Source organism: Schistocerca cancellata, chromosome 5 (assembly GCF_023864275.1).
Source record: "Schistocerca cancellata isolate TAMUIC-IGC-003103 chromosome 5, iqSchCanc2.1, whole genome shotgun sequence".
Classification (NCBI taxonomy): Eukaryota; Metazoa; Arthropoda; class Insecta; order Orthoptera; family Acrididae; genus Schistocerca; species Schistocerca cancellata.
Window position 1 is genome coordinate 201,385,075 of NC_064630.1, and position 27,471 is coordinate 201,412,545.

Below are 27,471 nucleotides of genomic sequence, written 5' to 3' on the forward strand. Positions count from 1 at the left end.
GCGTGATGATCAAACCTACCAGTAACAAATCTAGCAGCCCGCCTCTGAATTGCTTCTATGTTCTCCCTCAATCGGACCTGATAGGGATCCCAAACGCTCGAGCAGTATTCAAGAATAGGTCGTATTAGTATTTTATATGCGGTCTCCTTAACATATGAACCACATCTTCCCAAAATTCTACCAATGAACCGAAGACGATTATCCGCCTTCCCCACAACTGCCATTACATGCTTGTCCCACTTCATATCGCTCTGCAATGTTACGCCCAAATATTTAATCGACGTGACTGTGTCAAGCGCTACACTACTAATGGAGTATTCAAACATTACGGGATTCTTCTTCCTATTCATCTGCATTAATTTACATTTATCTATATTTAGAGTTAGCTGCCATTCTTTACACCAATCACAAATCCTGTCCAAGTCATCTTGTATCCTCCTACAGTCACTCAACGACGACACCTTCCCGTAAACGACAGCATCATCAGCAAACAGCCGCACATTCCTATCCACCCTATCCAAAAGATCATTTATGTAGACAGAAAACAAAAGAGGACCTACCACACTTCCCTGGGGTACTCCAGATGATACCCTCACCACCGATGAACACTCACCATCGAGGACAACGTACTGGGTTCTACTACTTAAGAAGTCTTCGAGCCACTCACATATTTGCGAACCAATCCCATATGCTCGTACCTTAGTTAGGAGTCTGCAGTGGGGCACCGAGTCAACCGCTTTCCGGAAGTCAAGGAATATGGCATCCGTCTGATAAGCTTCTTCCATGGTTCGCAACATATCATCTGAAAAAAGGGCGAGTTGCGTTTCGCCGCAGCGATGCTTTCTAAAGCCGTGCTGATGCATGGACAGCAACTTCTCTGTCTCAAGGAAATTCATTATATTCGAACTGAGAATATGTTCGAGAATCCTGCAACATCGCAGAAACGTGAATAGATAGGACTTCGTTTACATCCAGCGAAGACACAACAGCACGCTTTTGGAACGACAATGTCAGTTTAAATAGAGTGCCTAAATACTCTCGAGTTTCTGATGGTTTGAACATCGGATTCGCATTCGTTGCGACGCGTAAGTTTGAAATTTCGCTTAATGGTGCAAACGCGTGACGCCCTGCGACGTCAACCACGGGATGGACGACACTTCGAACAGCTATTTTGTCGACACACGTGAAAAGAAAGACCAAATTTCGGAAGTTGTTCTGACGTGTAAGGTCTCACACTGTCAGAAAACGTCACCAAAATTCTGCCCAACGCCACCATGGACGTGTCGCACGATGGGAAGATCGCCACAGCGTCTCTCACTTACATTTCACCCCTTCTTTCTTACACCTTTAAGATGGAGGTTAGAACGGCAATGCCTTGCGTTAAAAATCACGCGGTTTTCTTATGAGTGGCCGAGGAAAACATACCAGACACACAGCCGCTTACAATCGGTGCGGAAAGGCTTCAGGGGACGGCATAAAAGGCATCAGTGAAACCACTCCTTTCGAAGGGGCGTTGATTCCCTCCCACTTCGCGGTCGGAAACGACAGTTCGCATTACGATGAGAAACAGGAAGTCGCTCTTGACAACCTTTGACACTGGTGACACCCTCGAATGTTTCGACCCTTCTCTAAGGACGGGTAGGGGCTCCATCTCCATTAAACGTAATCTGATCTGTTTGGACAGCAATTTCTGGTCTCATGTACTAGGAATCCTGGAATTAAATAGCTCTAGTACCTCAGCCATCATGTCATGCATATCTGGTAAAAATTTGGTCTCCTTCAATGTATAACACTGGATTAAATGGTACCTCAATTTGAGGAAGCATTTTGTTAAAAAATTGCATCAATTTCCTTGTAATATTTTAATGACGCTAAGCAGGTTCAAAAATATCCAAAATACTTCTAATTTGTTTACAAAGTGTGCTGCATTACCTGATATCAAAAATATCTGTAAATCATATACATTATAAACAGTGCCTAAAAGAAACAGGTGTTGATTTTTCCATAATATTGAGCCAGAAAAGTAGCCTGTATCCTTAAAATTACAAGAATAAAGGCCTAATTGAAAGAAACATCGCAGATATCGCCTAATGTGATTTAAATATATTACATGTAATAAGATCAGTACAAATGGGCTGAAATTTTAACACTGATCTGAGCAAGCAAGAGCCGATCATTAGATATCGGAGCATTGAAAAAGCGTTACTTTGGCAGCAAGCTGTAGTTTCGAGCTATTACTCTCTGTTGAAAATTAGGTGGACTGATAAGCTAAGGAATGAGGAGGTTCTACGCAGAATCGGAGAGGAAAGGAATATGTGGAAAACACTGATAAGGAGAAGGGACAGGATGATAGAACATCTGCTAAGGCATGAGGGAATGACTTCCATGGTACTAGAGGGAGCTGTAGAGGGCAAAAACTGTAGAGGAAGACAGAGATTGGAATACGTCAAGCAAATAATTGAGGACGTAGGTTGCAAGTGCTACTCTGAGATGAAGAGGTTAGCACAGGAAAGGAATTCGTGGCGGGCCGCATCAAATCAGTCAGTAGACTGATGACCAAAAAAAAAAAGTCTCTTTGTGTATTTCACAAACGCGAGGTTATCCAGCCTTGTTGCGGAAATTGTTGAGTAACACCGTACGCATATGTGGGGAGTTGTTCTCCTGATACTGCTGCGGCTCTTCTGAAATTCCTTTAGCCTCCATAACGGTGTGTTTGACTAGGACAGGGATCAGAAGTGATTTGTTGCAAGTTCCAGTTGTATCATATATCATATAGGTAACTGCTGTTTGTATTGCACAAGGTCAAGGTTTACTCCAGGAAATTTTGATTTATCCTCTACGAAAATAAATATAACATACTGCTAATAAATGGGAGTAAATGCCGCTAATATACGATTACACTATTTCTCACAAATAACTTAATCAGTATAACGTTACGATATGACGGGTAACACTCTGGACAGATCTCAAGTGAAATGAGCGAGTAAAATGAGTTTCACGAAAAAGCATATACCAGGTTGCGATTCAATAGAAAAATCCTGTGGAAATGTAATAGGTCCAAGAAAGAGGTGGCTTACGAAGCACTCTTTCTACAAATTGTTAAGTCTTGTTCGACAGTCTGGGACCGCACCAGGTAAGAGGCAGGAGGCAGAGAAGATCCAAAAAAAGATGGGCTTGTTTAGTCATGGGTTCGCTTGGTAAGCGCCAAAGAGACATGGACATGTTCATCAACCCGCGGTGGCAGTCGCTACAAGAGAGACGTTTTGCATCGCAGATTTAGTCACTATTAACATTCCGAGACAGCTTTCATGAGGAGTGAGGCATCCTCTGACTTCGTCATGCAACATGACCACGAAAGGCAAATGAGAGTACACAAATCTGTCACACACCGTATTAATGTATATGCAGAGATTAGGGTTCATGTGAAAGGCTTGCTAATAGTTGTTCTTCCAGGCAACATCTTCTTGAACACTAACATCAGTAGAGTGAGCTGCCGTATCGCAAATGCGAGCCGGAAACCGAGACGTCGTCCATAGAGGAGCGACATTCGTTTCCTCCAAATTCAAATGGCTCTGAGCACTATGGGACTTCACGTCAGAGGTCATCAGTCCACTAGAACTTAGAACTACTTAAACCTAACTAACCTAACAACATCACACACATCCACGCCCGAGGCAGCATTCGAACCTGCGACCGTAGCGGTCGTGCGGTTCCAGACTGAAGCGCCTAGAGCCGCTCGGCCACAGCGGCCGGCTCGTTTCCTCCAACAACAAAAAAGCTGAACACAGCCATCTTCTTGCAAAAAGATGTGCACAGTCGTCGGGGATGGGGAGGATATAGTTCTTTCAGATATCTTGGAGCTGGAAGCAGCTGTCGATTCAGAACGCCACAAGACTAAATGGACTATGATGGAAGCCCGATTCTCCAGAGTCAGTCCAAAGAAGAAGACAGATCACTTCCTGCAGCACGGTAGTGTCAGTCCCTACATCAGTTTTCCTACCATTCAACTCACAGATTTGGGTGGAAAGCCGCGCACCATATCCACCGTACAGTCCCGATTTTACTCCTTCAGACATTTATGTCTTTGAGGCAGTGCAAGATGGACTAGGTGGCCAATATTTTCCAGACTGAGAGGCTGTCGTCAAAGCTGTGATACACACCAAGAAAAAAAAAATCCCGCATCACGAAGCAATTATACAAGTCGTAAGCTGTAATGTTCATGAGCAAACAAATGATTACAGTTTCAGAAAAACTGGAGGATTTATTAAAGAGGGTTATTAAAAAAGGATGGCTTCCTAAATTGAGCAAACTAAAAACGCGTTGGTCCGCCTCTGGCTCTTATCCAAGCAGTTATCCGGTATGTCATTGACTGACAGGGTTGTTGGTGGTCCTCCGAAGGGATATTGTGACAAATTGTGTCCAACTGGTACGTTAGATCGTCGTAATCCCGAGCTGGTTTGAGGACCCTGTCGATAATGCTCAAAACGTTCTCAGTTGGGGAGAGAGAATAAACTTTCGCCTCATGCGGGCGGGGTTTATATTGCTGAAATTTAAACCCAGGATGGCTTGCAGCCGGCCATTGTGGCCGAGCCGTTCTAGGCGCTTCAGTCTGGAACCAAGGGCATGGATGTGTGTGATGTCGTTAGGTTTAAGTAGTTCTAAGTTATAGGGGACTGATTACCTCAGATATTTAGTCCCGTAGTGCTCAGAGCCATTTGACCGTTTTTTTTTTTATTTATTTTATGGCTTGCCACGAAGTTCGTGAGAATGGGGCGTGGACTATTGTCGGTATACCGCTGTAGTATAAGGGTATCGTGGAAGACAACTCAAGTGGTCCTGCTATAAAAAGAAATGGCACACAGACCGTCACTCCTGTTGTCGGTCTGTATGGCAAACGACAGTCAGGTTGGTATCCCACTGCTGCCCGGGGCGTCTCTAGACACGTCTTCGATGCTCATCAGGTTCAGTTCGAAGCGGTACTCATTACTGACGACAATTCTGTTTCAGTTTACGAGACTCCAAGCCGAAAATGCGTCTGGTCTGGAGATGCCCCGTAAAGCGGTGGGATACCAACCCGACTGTTGCCCTCCATCAGGAGTGATAGTCGGCGGTGCTGTCATCCACAACGGTACGTCGGCGATATTCTACGCCCAGTTTTGTTGTCTTCGTGGTAAGCCATCCTGAGCTTACATTTCAGCAAGATAATAACCACTCGCATACGGCGAGAGTTTCTATTGCTCGTATTCGTGTTTGCCAAACCCCTACCTTGGCCAGAAAGATCGCCGGATCTCTCCCTATTTGAGAACTCTTGGAGCGTTATGGGCAGGGCGCTCCAACCAGTTCGGAATTCCGACGATCTAACGCACCAGTTGGACACAATTTGGCACGATATCACTCAGGAGAACATCCGACAACTCTACCGATCAATGCCAAGCCGAATAACTGCTTGCAAAAGTGCAGACGTGGACCAACGCGTTACTGACTGGCTCAGTTTGTGAACCCATTTCTCTTGAATACATCCAATTTTTCAAAAATTGTAATCATTTGTTTGTCTGTACACGTACCGATTTCTACACCTTCCACATAATTCCTTCGTTGTGCGTCCTTTTCTGGGGGGGGGGGGGTGGGGGCAAGGGGTTCAGGTTGTTGCAAACGCGGCATATTGGCCATTGTTCATCTCCGGCTGAAGTGCACAGCGAATTTTGGTGATTATGTCGAAATGGACAGTATGTAGGAAATCTTGCTCTTTTTAACTACGATACACTACTGGCCCTTAAAATTGCTACACCAACAAGAAATGCAGATGTTACACGGGTATTCATTGGGCAAATATACACTCCTGGAAATGGAAAAAAGAACACATTGACACCGGTGTGTCAGACCCACCATACTTGCTCCGGACACTGCGAGAGGGCTGTACAAGCAATGATCACACGCACGGCACAGCGGACACACCAGGAACCGCGGTGTTGGCCGTCGAATGGCGCTAGCTGCGCAGCATTTGTGCACCGCCGCCGTCAGTGTCAGCCAGTTTGCCGTGGCATACGGAGCTCCATCGCAGTCTTTAAAACACTGGTAGCATGCCGCGACAGCGTGGACGTGAACCGTATGTGCAGTTGACGGACTTTGAGCGAGGGCGTATAGTGGGCATGCGGGAGGCCGGGTGGACGTACCGCCGAATTGCTCAACACGTGGGGCGTGAGGCCTCCACAGTACATCGATGTTGACGCCAGTGGTCGGCGGAAGGTGCACGTGCCCGTCGACCTGGGACCAGACCGCAGCGACGCACGGATGCACGCCAAGACCGTAGGATCCTACGCAGTGCCGTAGGGGACCGCACCGCCACTTCCCAGCAAATTAGGAACACTGTTGCTCCTGGGGTATCGGCGAGGACCATTCGCAACCGTCTCCATGAAGCTGGGCTACGGTCCCGCACACCGTTAGGCCGTCTTCCGCTCACGCCCCAACATCGTGCAGCCCGCCTCCAGTGGTGTCGCGACAGGCGTGAATGGAGGGACGAATGGAGACGTGTCGTCTTCAGCGATGAGAGTCGCTTCTGCCTTGGTGCCAATGATGGTCGTATGCGTGTTTGGCGCCGTGCAGGTGAGCGCCACAATCAGGACTGCATACGGCCGAGGCACACAGGGCCAACACCTGGCATCATGGTGTGGGGAGCGATCTCCTACACTGGCCGTACACCACTGGTGATCGTCGAGGGGACACTGAATAGTGCACGGTACATCCAAACCGTCATCGAACCCATCGTTCTACCATTCCTAGACCGGCAAGGGAACTTGCTGTTCCAACAGGACAATGCACGTCCGCATGTATCCCGTGCCACCCAACGTGCTCTAGAAGGTGTAAGTCAACTACCCTGGCCAGCAAGATCTCCGGATCTGTCCCCCATTGAGCATGTTTGGAACTGGATGAAGCGTCGTCTCACGCGGTCTGCACGTCCAGCACGAACGCTGGTCCAACTGAGGCGCCAGGTGGAAATGGCATGGCAAGCCGTTCCACAGGACTACATCCAGCATCTCTACGATCGTCTCCATGGGAGAATAGCAGCCTGCATTGCTGCGAAAGGTGGATATACACTGTACTAGTGCCGACATTGTGCATGCTATGTTGCCTGTGTCTATGTGCCTGTGGTTCTGTCAGTGTGATCATGTGATGTATCTGACCCCAAGAATGTGTCAATAAAGTTTCCCCTTCCTGGGACAATGAATTCACGGTGTTCTTATTTCAATTTCCAGGAGTGTATTATACTAGAACTGACGTGTGATAACATTTTCACGCAATTCGGGTGCATAGATCCAGAGAAATCAGTACCCAGTACAACCACCTCTGGCCGTAATAACGGCCTTGATACGCCTGGGCATTGAGTCAAACAGAGATTGGATGGCGTGTACAGGTACAGCTGCCCATGCAGCTTCAACACGATACCACAGTTCATCAAGAGAAGTGACTGGCATATTGTGATGAACCAGTTGCCCGGCCACCATTGACCAGACGTTTTCACTTGGTGAGAAATCTGGAGAATGTGCTGGCCAGGACAGCAGTCGAACATTTTCTGTATCCAGAAAGGCCCGTACAGGGCCTGCAACATGCGGTCGTGCATTGTCCAGCTGAAATGTAGGGTTTCGCAGGGATCGAATAAAGGCTAGACCCACGGGTCGTAACACATCTGAAATGTAACGTCCACTGTTCAAAGTGCCGTCAATGCGAACGTGACCGAGACGTGTAACTAATGGCACCCTATACCATCACGCCGGGTGATATGCCAGTATGGAGATGACGAATACACGCTTCCAATGTGCGTTCACCGCGATGTCGCCAAACACGGATGCGACCATCATGATGCTGTAAACAGAACCTGAATTCATCCGAAAAAATGACGTATTGCCATTCGTGCACCCACGTGTGTCGTTGAGTACACCATCGCAGGCGCTCCTGTCTGTGATGCAGCGTCAAGGGTAACCGAAGCCATGGTCTCCGAGCTGATAGTCCATGCTGCTTCAAACGTCGTCGAAATGTTCGTGCAGATGGTTGTTGTCTTGCAAACGTTCCCATCTGTTGACTCAGGGATCGAGACGTGGCTGCACGATCCGTTACAGTCACGCGGATAAGATGCCAGCCATCTCGACTGCTAGTGATAGCAGGCCATTGGGATCCAGCACGGCGTTCCGTATTACCCTCCTGAACCCATCGATTCCATATTCTGCTAACAGTCACTGGATCTCAACCAACGCGAGCAGTAATGTCACGATACGATAAATCGCAATCGCAGTAGGCTACAATCCGACCTTTATCGAAGTGGGAAACGTGATGGTACGCATTTCTCCTCCTTACACGAGGCATCACAACAACGTTTCACCACGCAACGTCGGTCAGCTGCTGTTTGTGTATGAGAAATCGGTTGGAAACTTTCCTCACGTCAGCACGTTGTAGGTGTCGCCACCGGCGCCAACCTTGTGTGAACGCTCTGAAAAGCTAATCATTCGCATATCACACCATCTTCTTCCGGTCGGTGAAATTTCGCGTCTGCAGCACGTCATCTTCGTAGTGTAGCAATTTTAATGGCCAATAGTGTAACATACTTGCTATAGCTGTTCCATTTTTCTTGAACGTAAATTAGTTTCGGTAGTAGCGTCGTGTCATTAGAGACATCACCAAGGTGATAACTGGAGGCGTATCTATTCACGGATCGCTGCGTTACGGGGCGATTTAGTGGCGACGGTAGCGGCTGCTGTGGGCCCCTCGGCTGGGCGGCAGCTCACGCGCGCCTCGCCTCGCCTCGCCCCGCCGCTTCGGGGAAGCGGTGGCCGGCAGCCGGGCGCGTGACGCAGCTGCGGCGGCCGCACCTGGCCGCCATCCGACGCGAGCCGCATGCGGCCGGCCGCACTTCACAGGCGCCGCGTCCACGCGACGCCCATCTCTTTCTGTCCAAAACCCACGGCGACGCTCCACCATAACCGCTGCGCTATACGGTTATCTTTAAATCATCGTCAAACAAGCACTCCTCTACGCAAACTGGGTGCTCGAGTGCTTTGCGCCGTAAAATGTACAAACGGACAGTGATAGAAAAAGGGAAGGATGGAAGCGTTTGACATCTCTTCTTAAAAAAGGACTATGAGAAATAAGTGAACTGGTAAGATACGTAACGGAGAGGTTCTGCGGAGAATCGCTGAAGAAAGGAATGTGCGCCACACACTGAGAATGGACAGGATGACAGAACACTTGTTAACACATCTATGTCTGCGTTTATGTTTGCATATATACTCCGCAAGGCACCTTATGGTGCGTGGCGCAGGATACCCTCTACCATTACTAGTCATTTCCTTTTCTGTTCCCCTCGCAAGTAGAGCACGAGGGAAAAACACTATCTATACCCAGACTGAAATTTTCACTCTGCAGCGGAGTGTGCGCTGATATGAAACTTCCTGGCAGATTAAAACTGTGTGCCGGACCGAGACTCGAACTCGTAGGAGAGCTTCTGTGAAGTTTGGAAGGTAGTAGGCGAAGTACTGGCGGAAGTGAAGCTGTGAGGACGGGGCGTGAGTCGTGCTTGGTTAGCTCAGACGGTAGAGCACTTTCCCGCGAAAGGAAAAGGAAGTTCGAGTCTGGGTCCGGCACAGTTTTAACAAAATGGTTCAAATGGGTCTAAGCACTATGGGACATAACATCTGAGGTCACCAGTCCCTTAGAACTTAGAACTACTTAAACCTAACTAACCTAAGAACATCACACACATTCATGCCCGAGGCAGGATTCGAACCTGCGACCGTAGTGGCACAGTTTTAACATGCCAGGAAGTATCACTATCTATATGCCTCCTTACGAGCCCCAATATCTCTACTTTTATCTTCATGGTCCTTAAACGAAATGTACGTTGGCGGCAGTAGAATCATTCAGCAGTTGGCCTAAAATATCGGTTCTCTAGATCTGCTCAATAGCGCTCCTCGGAAAGAACGTCACCTTCCCTCCAGTGAATCACACTTCAGTTCCCGACGCATCTCCATAATACTGCCGTATTGTTCCAACGTACCGGTAACAAACTTAGCATCCAGCTTCAGAATTGTTTCGATATTGTACTTTAATCCTATCTGGTGCGGTTCCCATACGCTCGAACAGTACTCAACAATGGGTCACACTAGTATCCTACGTGCGGCCTTCTTTACAGATGAACCACATTTTCCTAAAATTCTCCCATCAAACCGAAGTCGACCAGTTGCCTTCCCTACTACGGTCTTCATATGGTAATTCCATTTCAGCACATCATGGAACTGATTCAATAATAGAGGTATCATAATCGATAGCGAAAACAGACACGGCTGAAAGTTTACCGTAGTATAAGCGAAAAAGCGCCAGTAAACTTGGGTCCTCAGTCAGTGTGTGGTTAAAAGCAATTACAGACATCAAAATGAAGTACTACCCTAATTTGCAAAAATATGTTTGAAATGTGAAAATTCGGTTGAGTCCCTGTGTATTTGCACTCAAATGTCAGTTGTGGCCTAGCTTAAGAATCAATTTAGTGCTGCTTCACCATATTACAACCCTCATAAAGGAGGCGTTCCACGTGTCGTTATCACATTTGTATGCAATACTGCAGTCCTCTCTGTAGGAGTTACAAATACTTCATAAATCTTGACAAGACTGTAGAATTCACTACTCCAGTTCCTCAACCGAATCAACGGAGTGTTTCTTATTTCACGTTGTCTATGACAAGAACTTTCTGGTCACACGACAGTTCTAGAAGAAAGGGAGGAAGAAGAAGAGCCGGCCGGAGTGGCCGAGCGGTTCTAGGCGCTTCAAGCTGGAACCGCGCGACCGCTACGACCTCGGGCATGGATGTATGTGATGTCCTTAGGTTAGTTAGGTTTAAGTAGTTCTAAGTTCTAGGGGACTGAAGCAATCAGATGATAAGTCCCATAGTACTCCGAGCCATTTTAAGAAGAAGAAGAAGAAGCTCATAATAGCGTAGCGTTAGTGGGAAAAACTATTTCTGTATAACGCCTCTTACATGTGAAAGACCAAAACATTAATTTTATCGCGTCTGTCGCAACCACTGGATTCAACAATCAATTGTAAACTATCGCACGGTGCAGACGGTAGGCTTTGGTGTCCTGTTGGACGTGGAACTGAGGTCTTCGGTTTCGGCATTCTACCGTTTTTAACTGGCAGGGTGATTAAGTGCGGGGAGTTAGACTAACACCGTTGTTACTTATATTAAAAAAGGCATTTAATTAATTAATTTATTTATTTTTTTGTCAGGCTTCATTCTAAAAGGTGAATGTACCGTAATTGAGCATCGGCAGCCGTTATTGTTCGTTGGTAGTCTTGTGATATATTCTTGAGCTACTATCTGTAGCTGTTGGTGGAAGAAGTAGACAAAATGCAAATATATCATACTGAAACTTGCTCAAAGATTGAAAATGTCTGCTCGCCTGGAATCGAAATCGGAACTTTGCCTTTCGTGGGGCATGTCCTGCCTGAGCCATCCAGGCACGATACATAAGTTACTTAAGCATTCATTTTTATTTCTGCCCGCTTTTAATCAGTAAATACGTCATGAAGTTTCAAAACAGAGCACGCTCCTCTCTGGAGCGAAAGATGCATTCTAATTATTCTATCGTGTCTGTGAAATCTAAAAGGTTTGATTATGCACGTTTACGTAATTTTTGACTTTTTCTGCCATTCGGAGGATGCTGATGGTGCTCATGTGAACTTCCGTCAGGAAGATCGTTTCCAGCGAGTAACCACGAGTGCTTAACTACCGTAATTACGTAAGGGGTACCGGGGATGGAGATTCTACGCCGTGGCAGGGCACGAGCAGCAGCGTGTCGTGAATTCCAGAGCGAAGCACAGAGCGGCTGACCTGCGGTGTCGCCGTCGCCTGTCCTGCCGGCTCCCCGGGCTGGAATGCGCCGTGTGTACTTACAGGGCGTAGGGCCGGCGCGTGGCTTACCTGCAACACAAAGGGCGCAGGTGACAGTGGACAGGCTAAACTACAGCAGGCCGAGCGCGCGCCCGCGCCGCCAAAGCACCACAAATTACATCTCGTCTGGTTCTCCTCACTGGTCGCTAGACCTTGCGGGGGATCATATACATGCCTAGTAGAACATGCATTAAACAAGTCTCGTGTTCACATCACTTCCTCATTCTGCAATGCCCACAGCAGAATATTACACACACTGCTCAAAAGAATAAGGGAACATGAATTTGGATGTCTGTCTTACTCCACTGAGCAATAATCGAGGACTGGGTATGTTACCAAATTATACCTTTATCTTTCAAAAACGAAGTATACAACAAAACATCATGAGACCCTCGATCGTTTACATAAGAAGAACAGAAATGTCACACATGTGTCGAAAGCAAAGTGGAAACAATCATTCATCCCACCATCCTGGGAGCATTCCATTGGAGTTTGAGGGTTCCAACAACGTGTATACTCTCCGTGAGAGCTATCACTGACTGACGCCTACGTAGCACGCTCCGTATAAGTCTATGGAGATCGCCGTGTGGTATCCGTTCCCATTCTTCAACGAGAGTGCATGAGATTTCTTGGAGAACCTGAGGTGAAACAGGGAGACATGTCCCATACATGCGTGATGGGTAGTAAGTCGGGACTCAACGCCGGCCGTTCCATTACTTGAATGTCCTGGCTTCCCTGAAGATGTCCACCACATAGGCCCTGGCATTATAAGGAATCAGGGCCATCGCTGTATGCAGCAGCCAACACATGCACCAATAGGATCAGTTCGATGTCCCGCCTGGCGGTAAGGCGACAAGGTTCAAAATGGTTCAAATGGCTCTGAGCACTATGGGACTTAACTTCTGTGGTCATCAGTCCCCTAGAACTTAGAACTACTTAAACCTAACTAACCTAAGGACATCACACACATCCATGCCCGAGGCAGGATTCGAACCTGCGACCATAGCGGTCGCGCGGTTCCAGACTGCAGCACCTAGAACCGCTCGGCCACTCCGGCCGGCACAGATTTACAGACATTGGCATCTGCAGCAACACATCCGAACTCCCATCCTTTTTGGCTCAGACAACCCTTGCAACTTGGATTGCATTAGAACGACGCTTTGCATGTGACTGAGTTGACGAATGACAACTGCCATCTGTGCACCTCACTAGAAAACATTTATTTAATCGTATGGCTAGGGTCCCCCGTCGGGCAGACCGAACGCCGGGTGCCGGTCATTCAATTTGACGTCATTTCGGCGACCTGCAGCCGATCAGGATGATAGGATGATGATGAGGACAGCACAACACCCACTCCCTGGGCGGAGAAAATTCCCCGACCCAGCCGGGAATCGAACCCGGGCCCCAGAGGATTTACAATCCGTCACGCTGACCAGTCAGCTACCGGGGGCGGACACTAGAAAACACTAGGACACCAGTACTCACTTCCTTTTGATGGGTCACCTGGCACTGTAATGCTTAACACAGCCGACGAACAGATGGTGAATGATTTCAATAGTTGCCGACATTGAAGGTGAGGATCACAAGCCATGCAATAAGACCGCAGGTACCGCCTGTATCAAAATTGATTTAACATACAGGGCGTTGATACACGTGTATCCCTAATTCTTTTGAAAGGTGTATTTTTTACTTCATAATGTAGAATTTAATAATACGTGTTAATGAAACGTGTTTTACGCACGATGCAAACGCTGTGTGGGGCGGTGCGCGGGTACCAGTTCCAGCGAGGGAGGGTCCGATTAGCATTAGCGCATACGCATCCTGCTCGTTCTGCGGATATTCTCAGAAGGTGTATCGCTTTTATAGCCCGATTTAAACAAGCTGGCATTTAACAATTAGTGAGCCCATGAGCTATCGCTAGCAGTAAACCAATGGCGCAGCATGGAACTGTCGGCCACCAATGTAAAGCCACTTTCGCTGCGCAAAACCTTGTACCTGCCAGTTGCAATAGAAGATTCGTGTACGAGATTCTTAGATTGACGTGCCTCACGATGTGCGATGAATGTAGGCGACAGAAGGGAAGGGTGGAACTCTTTAGAGAGTAATACTAGAGACAGACTATCTGAATTTTTACTTGACTCTTGTAGTAGATAGAGACTTTAAACAACCATTCGTTAGGAGTTAAATATTTAAAAAATTGAAAAAAGTTATTTTCCGAAGCTTATACATGTGGGGGCAGTTACGGAAAAAATATATTGCGATAGATGTTGGTAATCCAACGGAAAAAAGGTATTTCGGTGAGATATATAGTTCCCGAAACACGACGTGACAACTTTTGTACTGTCTCATGTACGGGAAAATTCCGTCCGTTTCATAAAATTAACATAATTCTCGCATTAATTAAAATTAATAACAGATTATTTGGACATCCTACTGCACCTTTATGGATAGAGAATGGGGAAAGATTTTAATACCTTTCTCTTGGCCATCAGCCATATGCCAGGACTGGCAGTACCCTCGCAAATATTACCTATAAGGAATACACCGCCCCTAGGTGTGCAACTGCCAACCCCACCTACGAATATGAAAACAAAAAAAAAAAAAAAAAAAACAAAAAAAATCAAGCGCACATTACACACCATATACTACGGAGAGCCTCTCTCTCTCTCTCTCTCTCTCTCTCTCTCTCTCTCGCACACACACACACACACACACACACACACACACACACACACACACACCCTCAACATAACATACTAAAACTAGATACTTCTTTTAAATTTTTGTTGGAGAGAGCACTGTCCCACAGAGAAATTAAAAGTAGTTCCAGCTCTTCGGTTTAGACCGATGCTTCGGGAAGTTTTTCTTGTTTGCAACGCGAATGACGAAGCTTTACACACTTTATACCCTAGAGCACACTTTTATCTGAATAAAACCTAGAGTTTTGTAACTGCCTGCCCTGCCCACTTTTTTGGGTTCGGAATAAGACTCGTAAAAACGACGTCTTCCTATTTAAATAATGGAATTACAAGCGAAAGAAGGCAGGACATTACCGCGCAGTCCACTGAACATCTGCAGGCACAGATGCTTCAAGTAAACGAAGTGGAAGGGACGAAGAATAACAGCAAAATTTGTTGGACTCGTCCTCACTTCGCACAAGTAAATGAGTCGTCTGAGGAGGCCTAGACTTCAACGTCTTCTGTTACCTTCCATATGGTATGCAGAGTCATCCTTTTTTTTATGACGCATGGAACTACCACGCAGTTTCTTCACTGGTGACGAGATAAGATTCCTCCTTCGAGGAGAAACATTACATTTTCATAATAATATAATAAAACAGGTCGTACATCACTTGAAAAAAGTTGAAAGAACACAGTTTTTTTATTATCATTTTTTTGTAGCGAATGACTAATTAATAGGTAAGATTTGACACTCACGTCTCCTTTCATTTCTGTTCAAGGCTTGGGAAATATAAACGCTTTCCTCTGAAAGACAGAAGAATTGAAACCGCTGAATTTTAAACTCGTGGCTAGCTGTACAGTATACAAGCTATTCCCTAGGCCGGCCGGAGTGGCCGAGCGGTTCTAGACGCTACAGTCTGGAACCGCGCGACCGCTACGGTCGCAGGTTCGAATCCTGCCGGCATGCATGTGTGTGATGTCCTTAGGTTAGTTAGGTTTAAGTAGTTCTATGTTCTAGGGGACTGATGACCTCAGCAGTTAAGTGCCATAGTGCTCAGAGCCATTTTGAACCGATTCCCTACCTCCCGCCCCAGTTCCGCGACCCTTCTTCCGTACCCACCTGCCTTCCTCGCACTCCCGCTGCCGCCAAACACCTGGGCCACACACGGCGTCACTGGTCTGCCGAGAATGGAAGCCCTGAACCAGTCCAGTCTAAAAAGGGCGCGATCACGTTTTTATCCCAGCGACGTGCCAAGAAAGTCGCATACTGATCCCCTGCAGCAAAGAAAGGAAGTAAGTCAATCACGCTCTCGCCGTTAACGAAACCGTTTTTACTGAGCAGCAGCGGGCCCGTGGCATTCCAGTTACGACAGGAATTACTGTAATCTTAGGCCTTCACGTCTGCGGGGTAGCCGTGGTTAACGCAACTGTTCTGCTAGATGTCGACTGAGTACGCCGTGACCGTGCACTGTTGGGGCCTCGATAAGAGGTCCACGAAATTAAGTGGCCGTTAACTTTCTAATAAGTGCCTCAACAGTAGGACAGCCGTCTTTATCAAACGGAAGTTTTTGGATAGCAGCATCTCTTACTTATTTCCTGTAACCATCGTTGAGGCAATTCGAAAGAACGTGCTTGCTTAATTTTCGGGTGTTTCACTACACGATTCCAATGAATTTTCTTTCTCAGATACTTACAACATAGCACGTGTTAGACCTCTCCGGTTACCTCAGAGCGTACGAGAAATCTCTCAAACAATATCAGATCGAGGTAGAGAAGGACTGCATGTATATGTAGGTTTGCAGTTTTGACATACCCTTTCTTTCCATTTCCTATTCCAAGTGATATAGAGGGCTGTGAGAGATCTCCTTCATCACAGCGCCTCGATCCCTTTTCAACTAAATATCGCTAGAAGGTAATTCGGCAAATGCCAACAAACCCAGGGAGAACAATATGTAACCGTGAGGCCCAGATCGTGGCATAAGCTGATAATGTAACGTTAATTGCATGGAATAGAGTTTTGAATGATAATTATGCTGCATTGGAAACAGCAGCGCGGAAGTTAGGACAGGAAGTCAGTATAGGTAAAGGGAGAACCTGGTGGGGATGAAAAATACATCTAAATAAAAAGGAATGGGGAAGAGTACCAAAGAGTGGAAAAGTTTAAACATCTAGTTTCGATAACAACAGAAGACGCTAGGACAGCAGCAGAAATTCAAGAAAGCGTAGCAAGTGGAAACCGACGCTCTTACTCCTTGCAGAATATATTCAAATCCGGAAATGCTAGTAGGAACAGAAAAACAAAAATATGCTTCACTACGTTAAGACCTATAGTAATGTATGAAAAAAAAGAAAAGAAAAAGAAAAGCGTTGGACAGAAAAGAAAGGAGGCAGGTCACAAAGGAGGCCAAGGTTATCCATAGTTTTAGATTGGTTCAAATAGCTCTAAGCACTATAGGACTTAACATCTAAGGTCATCAGTCCCCTAGAACTTAGAACTACTTAAACCTAACTAACCTAAGGACATCACACACATCCATGCCCGAGGCAGGATTCGAACCTGCGACCGTAGCGGTCGCTCGGCTCCAGACTGTACCGCCTAGAACCGCACGGCCACTCCGGCCGGCTGGAGTTCCACCGACAACACTATTCAGGTTCACATAATGACCGGGCTGAAATTTAAAATTTCAACTCTCTCTCTCTCTCTCTCTCTTATTTTTCATCCGCTTTTAAAGGCGTCTAGTCGTGTAAATGAAACCCTTTGCAAGCTAATAACTGAGGTAAATAACTATAACTCCATAAAATTTAGTAAATTATGCTTTTAGTCGCCGTTCTCCCTTTCCCACATATACACACAGACTCATCAAACAATGAATTTTAATGCTGTCCGGTGATTTCAAGAAAAAGAAATAAACGTGGCATACAATGAGTTAGGACGCTCTCTCCTTAATACGCAGTAATCATAAATTCCCTACATTTAAAACAACGGTAAATATCTATCTGCTTGGAACACTTCAAATACTGAAGCTGTTCTGTCGCGCTGACGACTCTATAGATCCCCGGAGTGAGGCATGTACGCCTCCGCAAACATTACACAGCGTTTGCCAGAGACGTCTCGGCCACACACCACTCCTGGATAACAAAGCCTTCAGACAATCGTCGAAGTGGGACGAACAGCGGACGACCGCAACGCCGACGTCTTGGCCAGTGGCGTCTTTTGGGGGGTGAGCATAATGGTTCCGTAATTACTGCGCTAATGACAGCAATTTAATGGGGCTGCTCGTTAAAATTACCAGTGGACGTGAATGGGCCGCCTAATGAATTAGCTACAATGGGACGCACAAAGCTGCCGGACGGTGCTCGAGTCGCGGTCTTCAGCTCTCGGCGCGGCGGGCGGTCACTCCGGAACGACCAAGTGCCTGCGCTCATCACGAGGAACGAGTACGGCCGATCCACGAACCAGCAACGAGAGCGCTAACGGCATCAAGTCGTACTAAGTAACCAACTGTTCGATGGCGCCGTCCTAGGAGTGTTAACTAAATATGACAATTTGTAGCTCGGAAGATGTTAAGTTCCATAGTGCTCAGAGCCATTTGAATTTTCGGAACTTGGAGAAAAATACTACGGACCACAGGATGGATATGTGGAAGGCTGTGAGCGATCAAATGGGGGAACATATGTTTATAGGTGGCACTGCGTCTGTTTCACGAAAATCATATCGAATCACCATCTTCTCCATTCAAGAACGTCTGAAGTATCTAACTGCGTTTTCTTACACATAATAGACATTGTTTTCAAATATTGTATTGTATTGTATGGAACTGGGGACCTACAAACGACGGAGAGGCTTCGTCCCTGCCCTCAGTGGTTCACAACGTCACAATACGCTACAGAGTTCACTCGCCCCACCGCCGCCCCATACCGAACCCAGGGTTATTGTAGGGTTCGGACCACCCCAACCTCCCCCCTGGAACGTCTCACACCAGACGAGTGTAACCCCAATGTTTGCGTGGTAGAGTAATTATGGTGTACGCGTACGGGGAGAAAGTGTTTCCGCAGCAATCGCCGACATAGCGTAACTGAGGCGGAATAAGGGGAACCACCCCGCATTTGCCGAGGCAGATGGAAAATCGCCTTACTAAACCATCCACGGACTGGTCGGCACACCGGCCCTCGACAGTAATCCTCCGGGCGGATTCGTGCCGGCGAGTGACATGCCTTCCCGCCCGGAAAGCAGTGCGTTAGACCGCGCGGCTAACCGGGCGGGCTTTAGAAATATTACTACAAACCTCAGTAACTCTGCTGGTTTGTACATAATTTGTACGTAAGGGGCCGTATACACCCAACAAAACTACAAAGAATGTATAAAACGCTGGTGAGTGGTATGTCAAAGCCATCTTCAAATACGATGTTGAAAACTTGTGTGCTATATTGAAGTTTTTTATTATCATGAGAATTAAAGAGCTTTGATACTCATTTTTATACTTTTTGCATAATTTCTACCCTTATAATATCATTTTAAAATTAAAAATTCAACTCTGAAGATCCTATGTTCACATGAAAACATGGAACGCATCTGTCCCACTTCATGGATTTTCAAAATAGGTCAGCTTAAAAATCTTCGGTCGTGAAAGTGTATTATTCAGCACAAAGGAGCACAGTTTTTGATCTCCTTTTTGTTAAATATACGCAAATTAAATTTTAACCGTGCAAGAATTAAATCGAGACCGTATAAAGCGTGGAAACAGTGTGGGAAGAACCACGATGGTACAGAGGGCGCCAGGACCACCAGGATCATGGTTTACGGATTGAACATGATGTAAAGGGAGCCTAACGACCCTAATATGGATGAATTTCTGCAATACCTACTGCCCCCGTCAGCTTGTTTGTGAAATGAGATTGACGTGCATTTCTTGGGGTGACGAGATGCTGTAAATTACATTTTTTTATTCCACAAGGAACGCTGTTTGGGTGGGATGGTTAGTGTAAATAAAGTAAACGCTGTACGATCTATTTATTTTAAAGTTATACCTCTACAGGCAATCAGTAGAAAACGTTGTAATGGAACTCGTATGGGAAATTAGGGACACTGTTTCAAGGATAATATTTTTCATTGGAGCCTCTGTTATAAATACATACAAAAATTGGTACAAAGTGTCGGAAGCAATAAGAAGGCGGTAAAAGATTCATCACATATGGATGATGGAATGTATTTATTTGGTATCATCTGAACTGCAACACCAGGTAGGTAGCTCAGTTAAATTTTTCATTGTTTTCTACATTGCCAACGGCCTTACCGCAGTGGTAACACCGATTCCCGTCAGATTACCGACGTTAAGTGCTGTCGGGTTCGGCTGCCTCTGGGATGGGTGACCATCCGGGTCCGCCGAGCTGTGTTGTTAAGCGGGTGCACTCAGCGCCTGCTATTCGAATGGTTCATATGCCTCTGAGCACTATGCGAGTTAACTTCTGAGGTTATCAGTCCCCCAGAACTTAGAACTAGTTAAACCTAACTAACCTAAGGACATCACATACATCCATGCCCGAGGCAGGATTCCAACCTGCGACCGTAGCGGTCGCGCGGTTCCAGACTGTAGCGCCTAGAACCGCTCTGCCACTCCGTAACGCCAGTCGTCTGAGGGTGACGCGGCGGTCGGTCGGTACCGTTAGGCCTTCCGAAGCCTGTTAGGACGTAGGAGTTTTCGACATTATGTTATAGCGAGAATTTTTATATGTGGTACCCTTAGATGATACAAAGTATTTTCCTGGAAATACGAATTTCACTACTACTTTATCCTAAGTATCTTTTAAATTTCTTCAATCGTTGGGGCTCGCAGCTCCATTCTCAAGCGCTCATTTTCATGCACTGCTCGTTTGTAATCTTAGTCTACCTGCGGGCAGTGATGATATTAAGTCGCAGCGTGTCAGGTCGGCTGTTTCGAAGTAGAATGAGAGCTTGAAAATGTGGCTGCGACCCCGAAAGTAACATCGAACAAGGAAATTAAAAGTATACAGAAAAAGGAAGTCAGTTGAATACAGTGGCAACATTGTGAGGTGGACACTAACCATTTCTCCTACGGCTGTTCGAGTGGAGAAAAATATCGTGTTGTCTGTCCGGCGTTCAGTTGGTGTGTTTCGTTTGAGAGGAGCCTCGTACTCGCTAATGAACTGTGGGCGGTGTTCCGCCAGCGCTGACGAGTGCGTTACACGAGAAGCGCCCTCGGGCAGACGAGAGTAAGGGCTGTCACTCGAAATAGATGGGCTCCCAATTATGACGTCGGGCGGCGGCAATCGAGGCTGCGGGGAGAAGAAGGCGTTGAGGTGTCGGGTGTCTCGCGGGCCGGGCCGCCTCCCACGGCCGCCGCCGCCGCCTCCGAGGCCGGGCCGTCACTCGGCGGCGACGCCTCGGGCGCTGACAGCGCGCCGCCCGCCGGTCTGGACACTGTCACAGCGGCAGCGGCAGCCACTGAATGACGATCCCCACAGGTGCCGTCGCCACCCACACTTCCGTCTCTGCCGGTGCGCCCCTTGCACACGACTTCGGGCCGCCGTCTTCCGTTAAGGCACCCCGCCATCTCTTATACGGACGGGGTGACTGCCAATTATCGGAGAACAGCTTCAGCAACTGCTGTGGGTGAATATGTACGTCTCGTCTTCCTACATTTCCGCAAGACGACCCACACGTTACCGCATCGTCAATCAACAATCGATATATGACTATAAGCAGTGTCTTCACTGGTATGTGACGGCTCGATAAATTCATGGCCAGTAGAACTCAGTAGGTTACACTGAACAGTGAATGTTCAACAGGAAAGAAAGGGACCTGGAGCGTGCCCCAAGAAGGAGCAATAAAACTTCATAAGGGGTAGAATGAAATTCCATTTACAGACTTTGAGGAACTTATCACTGGGAGCAAGACGGTGAAGGAGCACGAGTTCCGAAATGTACGATTTTCACACTATTCGCAAAACGTCACAACAAACGTTACTCTCGGAATCCTGCTTGTCGTCTGAGTCCACTTACAAGTGGGGCTCGATGTTACGACCATCAGCCCAAATGGTTCAAATGGCTCTGAGCACTATGGGACTCAACATCTGTGGTCATCAGTCCCCCAGAACTTAGAACTACTTAAACCTAACTAACCTAAGGACATCACACACACCCATGCCCGAGGCAGGATTCGAACCTGCGACCGTAGCGGTCACGCGGTTCCAAACTGAAGCGCCTACAACCGCACGGTCACACCGGCCGGCTACCATCAGCCCATATAGGTACCTCCACACCATGTTCCTATATACGTGATAACCAATCCCTGGTCCTGCAGCATCCACCCCAGCCGTAACACACGCCATTAAGTCATCATTGGACGCCACGTGGTCTCGGAAGACAAGGATCTCCTGTCACCTCTAGTGAGTCCAAGTCGTGAGATCGTGTTGGCGATCAGGTATTCGGTGAATGAATTCCTGAACTGAGTGGCACTCTGTTCCTCAGCCAACACCTGCTGGCCCACGCAAAAACTAAGGGTGTCGAACGGGATGCCTTACACGCCAGCGTCTAGTTATCAGTGCCTGGCTGTCTCTGTACACCTATATTTTTAAACTGCTCAACAAAAGAGCACGGATGGCGCGGAGGGTGTTGCCGATCTCAGAGGAAAGGGGGGGGGGGGGGGCGGAAGGGGTCGTTAGCATGAAGTTCAAATTTTATCGAAACGTTTTTAAAGGTCCTTGGTGGTTCCACCCTGTGTTCCAGACCAAAAATTGTGGTCGCGCTATGCTCTAAAGGGATGCGATTACGTTCATTGGGGTTGCAGGTCCACACTGTCCTTAGAGAAGAGTTGAATCGACTGAGGGAGTGTCAGCAGAGTCGAAGGTTGTCAAGAAAGTCGTCGTACTGCTCATCGCACTGTGAACTGTCGTTTTCGACCGTAAAAAGTGTGGGAGTCAACGCTCCAAGAGAAGGGGTGGTTTCTTTGACACCATTTATCCCAACCCCCGAGGCCTATTCTGTGTGGCTGCGGAGAGCTGTGCCTGAAATCGTTTCCACCAAAAAGAAAACCGCATGATTTCAGCGCTTACTGTCGCGGTTCCGACCTCAATCACAGTGGCTTTTGCACCGTTAAAGACGAAGGTTCTTGGCACATTTGAGCCAAACTTCAATCTTTTGCCTCGCAATGGGAAACAATTACTGGGCTTCCAAAAAGCGCCCCTTTAATTGTGTGGCGCAGAGTAGAATCGCAACTCGTCGGTATAATCCATATAATCCATAAAAAAGTGTAGGTGAGATGCTAGGGGAACTTGTATGCGAATGAAACTTCCTGGCAGATTAAAACTGTGTGCCGAACCGAGACTCGAACTCGGGGCCTTTGCCTTTCGCGGGCAAGTGCTCTACCAACTGAGCTACCCAAGCCAGTGAGGGCGGGACGTTATTCCAGACAGATTAGGTTATAAAATGTCATTTGCATTTTAGAAGCTTGGGTAGCTCAGTTGGTAGAGCACTTGCCCGCGAAAGGCAAAGGCCCCGAGTTCTAGTCTCGGTCCGGCACACAGTTTTAATCTGCCAGGAAGTTTCATATCAGCGCACACTCCGCTCGGGAGTGAAAATCTCATTCTTGTATGCGAATCTTTGGAAGAAATGGAACGTTATTCTCGAAAAGAGCTGTCGGGTAAATTTAGTGAAATGATATTCGAGAATGAAAGACTGTCCTACAATTCAGATGCTACCATCCCACATGCCACGTACGAAATGGGGAAGATGGGAAAGGAAACTGATCATGATCCTTTCAAGGGAACCATAACGGTATTTACCTTCCGCGATTTAGGAAAAACCTGAAAATGGATAATCGGACGGCTACCTGCATCGTTGGGCTCTCTAATGAAAGTTCAGCGCGTTAACAGCTGCTCCACTTCACTCGGTGACTAAACTTAGAGAAAAGGCATGGCATTCTCATGTGTGCAGTACTCTTGTATTCGCGATCAGATCAAGGATTTCCTGCATGTCGAGCCCTTATGTCACCCTGGACCGTCAGCGTTCATCAGAAAGGCAAGCGACGTCAGGCGTGTCTTCGCAGCGTGACTCGCTTGCCGAGGGACTCATGCAGATACACAATGGTCTCCCTGGCGGAAGTTACGCGTGGGCACCGGCCGCCATCGTCTCTTCAGAATCACGGAAGAACTATGCCACCATTGTATCGCCAGTGAGGGCGGGACGTTATTCCAGTCAGGTTAGGTTATGAAATGTCATTTGCATTTTAGGAGTATGCATCCATTTCTAGCACACTGGACAATATATTCGAAGTAATGTGGAGGTATGATATAGAAAGCCGGGCATCTGTAGGATACTCACATTGTGCATGGGGAAGGGGTAGCCACAGGAAGGGCACCAAATCCAATGCCGGTCCCTTGAAGACACTGAATAAAGGGTAGGACAAATAAGAAGAGACGCTTTCATGTAATAATAAAATTGTTAAAGAATAGTCACTTTTAACTGATTACTATAGCTACGGCAGATACATCACCAGTTTAGTACTGGAGGGAAGTGTGGGGAATAAAAATCGTAAAGGGAGAACAAGAGATGACTACAGTACGCAGATTCAAAAGGATGTACGTTGCAGCAGTTATTTGGAGCTGAAGAAGCTTGCCCAGGATAGAGTAGTATGGAGAGCTGCATCAAACCAGTTTTCGCACAGAGGATCACAACAACACTACTATAAGCAGTTCGGGTCCTGAAAGAGGATTCTCTCCAGTACCTGTCTAAATATGATGGTACACAGACAGAAGAGACTGACAGCGTTCCATTGTTGTTGATAATAATAATAAATTCCACTGGAAGAATCATACCACAGAACTGCTGAAGCGCCTATACAAAACTTTATTTACAATGCAAATGTTGTGATACAAAAATACAACTGCTAGTATAATCCGTCTACTTTCATTCCGTTATGTCGTATGGGATCATTTTTACGACTCCAAAAGCGTGTAATACGAATTATTTGTGGTGTGAATTCAAGAACATCCTACACAGGCCTGTTCAACGAACTGGGGATACTAACCACTACTTTCAATTCATTCATTTCTTGCTGAAATTTGTCATAAATAAAACAACTCTTTTTTCAAGCAACGAACTCACTTCATGGAAACAGTAGTAGAAAAAGAGAGTAATCTTCATAGATATGTGAAGTCACTTTGGTTCTCAATCACTCAGGAACAAGCGTTTTCAAACACTTGCCATAAAAATTTTAAGTCACAATAAAATTCCGTTTTAGGGGAGCCTAAAAGATTTATTGGTGACCAACTATTCCTCTTCTTTGTAGGTCAAGTTGGGGTATATATTATGAATAATATCAAGTAACGTACATAAAATTTGATTTCTTCACAGCTGCAGTGCAATAAAGTGATGAATGTAAATAAGTGCACACCGATTTTCTATTTCATGATGCACAGCTAAAATAGTCTCAGATTTATCATGTGCACCTCAGCGTATCGAACTTGACCGCATGTTTGTGACAAGTTTGTTATAACTACTCAGATGAAAATGGTTTTATATATTCTGAGTTATCCCATATCCATATGAACGTTTCACTTAGAATCTATGGAAGGGATAAAGTCATACGACTTTTTTTTGTAAATATGTGTCCCTCGACTCTTATAACTGCCAACTGGTTTCTGTACAAATTGTAAATAGCCTTTCGCTCCCTGTATTTTACCCCTGCCACCTTCAGAATTTGAAAGAGAGTATTCTAGTCAACATTGTCAAAAGCTTTTTCTAAGTCTACAAATGCTAGAAACGTAGGTTTGCCTTTCCTTAATCTAACTTCTAAGATAAGTCGTAGGGTTAGTATTGCCTCACGTGTTCCAATATTTCTACGGAATCCAAACTGATCTTCCCCGAGGTCGGCTTCTACTAGTTTTTCCATTCGTCTGTAAAGAATTCGCATCAGTATTTTGCAGCTGTGACTTATTAAACTGATAGTTCGGTAATTTTCGCAGCTGTCAACACCTGCTTTCTTTGGGATTGGAATTATTATAGTCTTCTTGAAGTCTGTGGGTATTTCACCTGTCTCATATATCTTGCTCACCAGATGGTACAGTTTTGTCAGGAACTGCTGAATGTACCAGCACAATTACATTATTGTACGACACATAGTTTCGGAGATATGACGTCAAATAGTGGGATGCGTGAAAACGTGCGTCGTGTAGCATGACGTTTTAATTTATTACTTCTTTTACTGCCCTATTCAGCACAAATTTCGCAGACTGTAGCCACATATACCACTGAATGTTTATATCGTTGCATGACACATACATCAGGAGATATGACGTCATAAACATTGAGCTGCGTGAAAAGGAAACTGCAGGGCGAAATACGCTAGGGATACAAATACGTATGAAATTGGTAAATGTGTGTGAAATATATAGTTGACATCTGCGCCTGCGGGCATAGCCACGAATAAAAAGCCCATCCTAACCCCTGGAACGATTTCAAGTAAATATGGTATACGCATTAGCTACGATCTGGAAAGAAATGCTGTGGAGGTAGGAACCGCTAGTCTCCTATTGGGGTGAAAATGATAACGACGAGAGAGAAGGGGGACAAGGAGATGGACGGCAGAGAGGGAGAATGACGAGATGGACACAGATATGGGGGAGGAGTAGATGGACATCCGGAGAGAGGGAAATGGACAGAGAGAGAGGAGAAGAGGAGACGGGCAGAGAGAGGAGTGGAAGGAGATGACCAGAGAGTGGCGGATGGATGAAGTGGGCAGGGAGAGGCGGTGGAGGAGATGGGCGAAAGACTTCCCAGAGGGCAGCACGTAAGGCCTCCCCGGTTAGTGTGACAAATAAGTTCTACGTGCTGTCTATGGCTGACATTGTTCCTCAACCAGATGCAGTTGCTTGTCCTGTTTCAAAGAAAACTTCTCTACCAGTAAGATCCGCGCACTCATAGACGGTGGTTTATTGGCATTTGGGAGCTCCAGTGTTAGGTGCGTAATGGGGCTCCTTACGGATTGGCTGCCAAGGAGGGGAAAAGTCAATGTGCATTCCATGTGAATACCGAGTGGAGTCATTCCAGACATGGAACGGATCCTTCTGGATGCCATGAAGAGCACAGGATGGTGACTCACGTCGGCACGTGTTTCGCTTTGGATCGGAAGAGATTCTCTCTGGTTTAGAGCGGCTATCAGAAGTGGCCTAGGCTGCAGTCATGCTTGCGATACGAAAGCTCACCATTTGCAGCACAGTCGACAGGACTTAACCGATTGCGGACCTCTGGTACAGAGTCGAGTGGAGGGTCTAAATCAGAGGCTCAAACGACTGCGCGACCGTGAAGGCTGCAGATTCCTCTACTTGTGCCATGGGGTGTTTGGACTTTGAATTCCTCTAAATATGTCAGGAGTTCACCACACGCAGGAGGCAGCTACATCTGTAGCAGGGGTTGTGTAGCATGGACTGGGCGGTTTTCTAAGATAGAGGGTCTCGGAGAATCACAAAAAGCGTTTGTCTTAAACGGTGCGGTTCGAACACAGGAAGAACGTAGATCCAGGTGCCATCGGTATAACAGTTATAAATTGTCGTAGCTGTGTTGGGAAAGTACCAGAGCTCCAAACGCTAATAGAAAGTACTGATGCTCAAATTGTTATAGGCACTGAAGGCTGGCTAAAGCCAGAGGTAAGTTCATTTTCACGAAGGACCTAACAAGTTCAGAAAGGGTATGCTAAATACAGTTGGCGGTGGATGTTTGTTGCTGATAGAAATAATTTATCTTGTAGTAAAACTGAAGTAGATATTTCTGTCAGTTAGTGTGGGTAGAGGTCATTCTTGACACCAGGAATAAAATAATAATTGAATCATTTACCGACCT

At 46.5% G+C, this 27,471-nt stretch overlaps 1 protein-coding gene across 1 annotated transcript in view; it reads right to left on the minus strand.

The window, feature by feature from the left end:
• Positions 1–11,638: 11,638 nt before the first annotated feature.
• The window catches only part of LOC126187805 (homeobox protein Nkx-2.8-like), a 284,658-nt gene continuing 268,825 nt past the window's right edge, over positions 11,639–27,471 (minus strand). Inside the window, exon 2 of the mRNA XM_049929090.1 lies at positions 11,639–11,965. Coding sequence (XP_049785047.1) covers positions 11,780–11,965 — 186 coding nt within the window. The 3' untranslated portion in view covers positions 11,639–11,779. The remainder of the gene's footprint in view (positions 11,966–27,471) is intronic.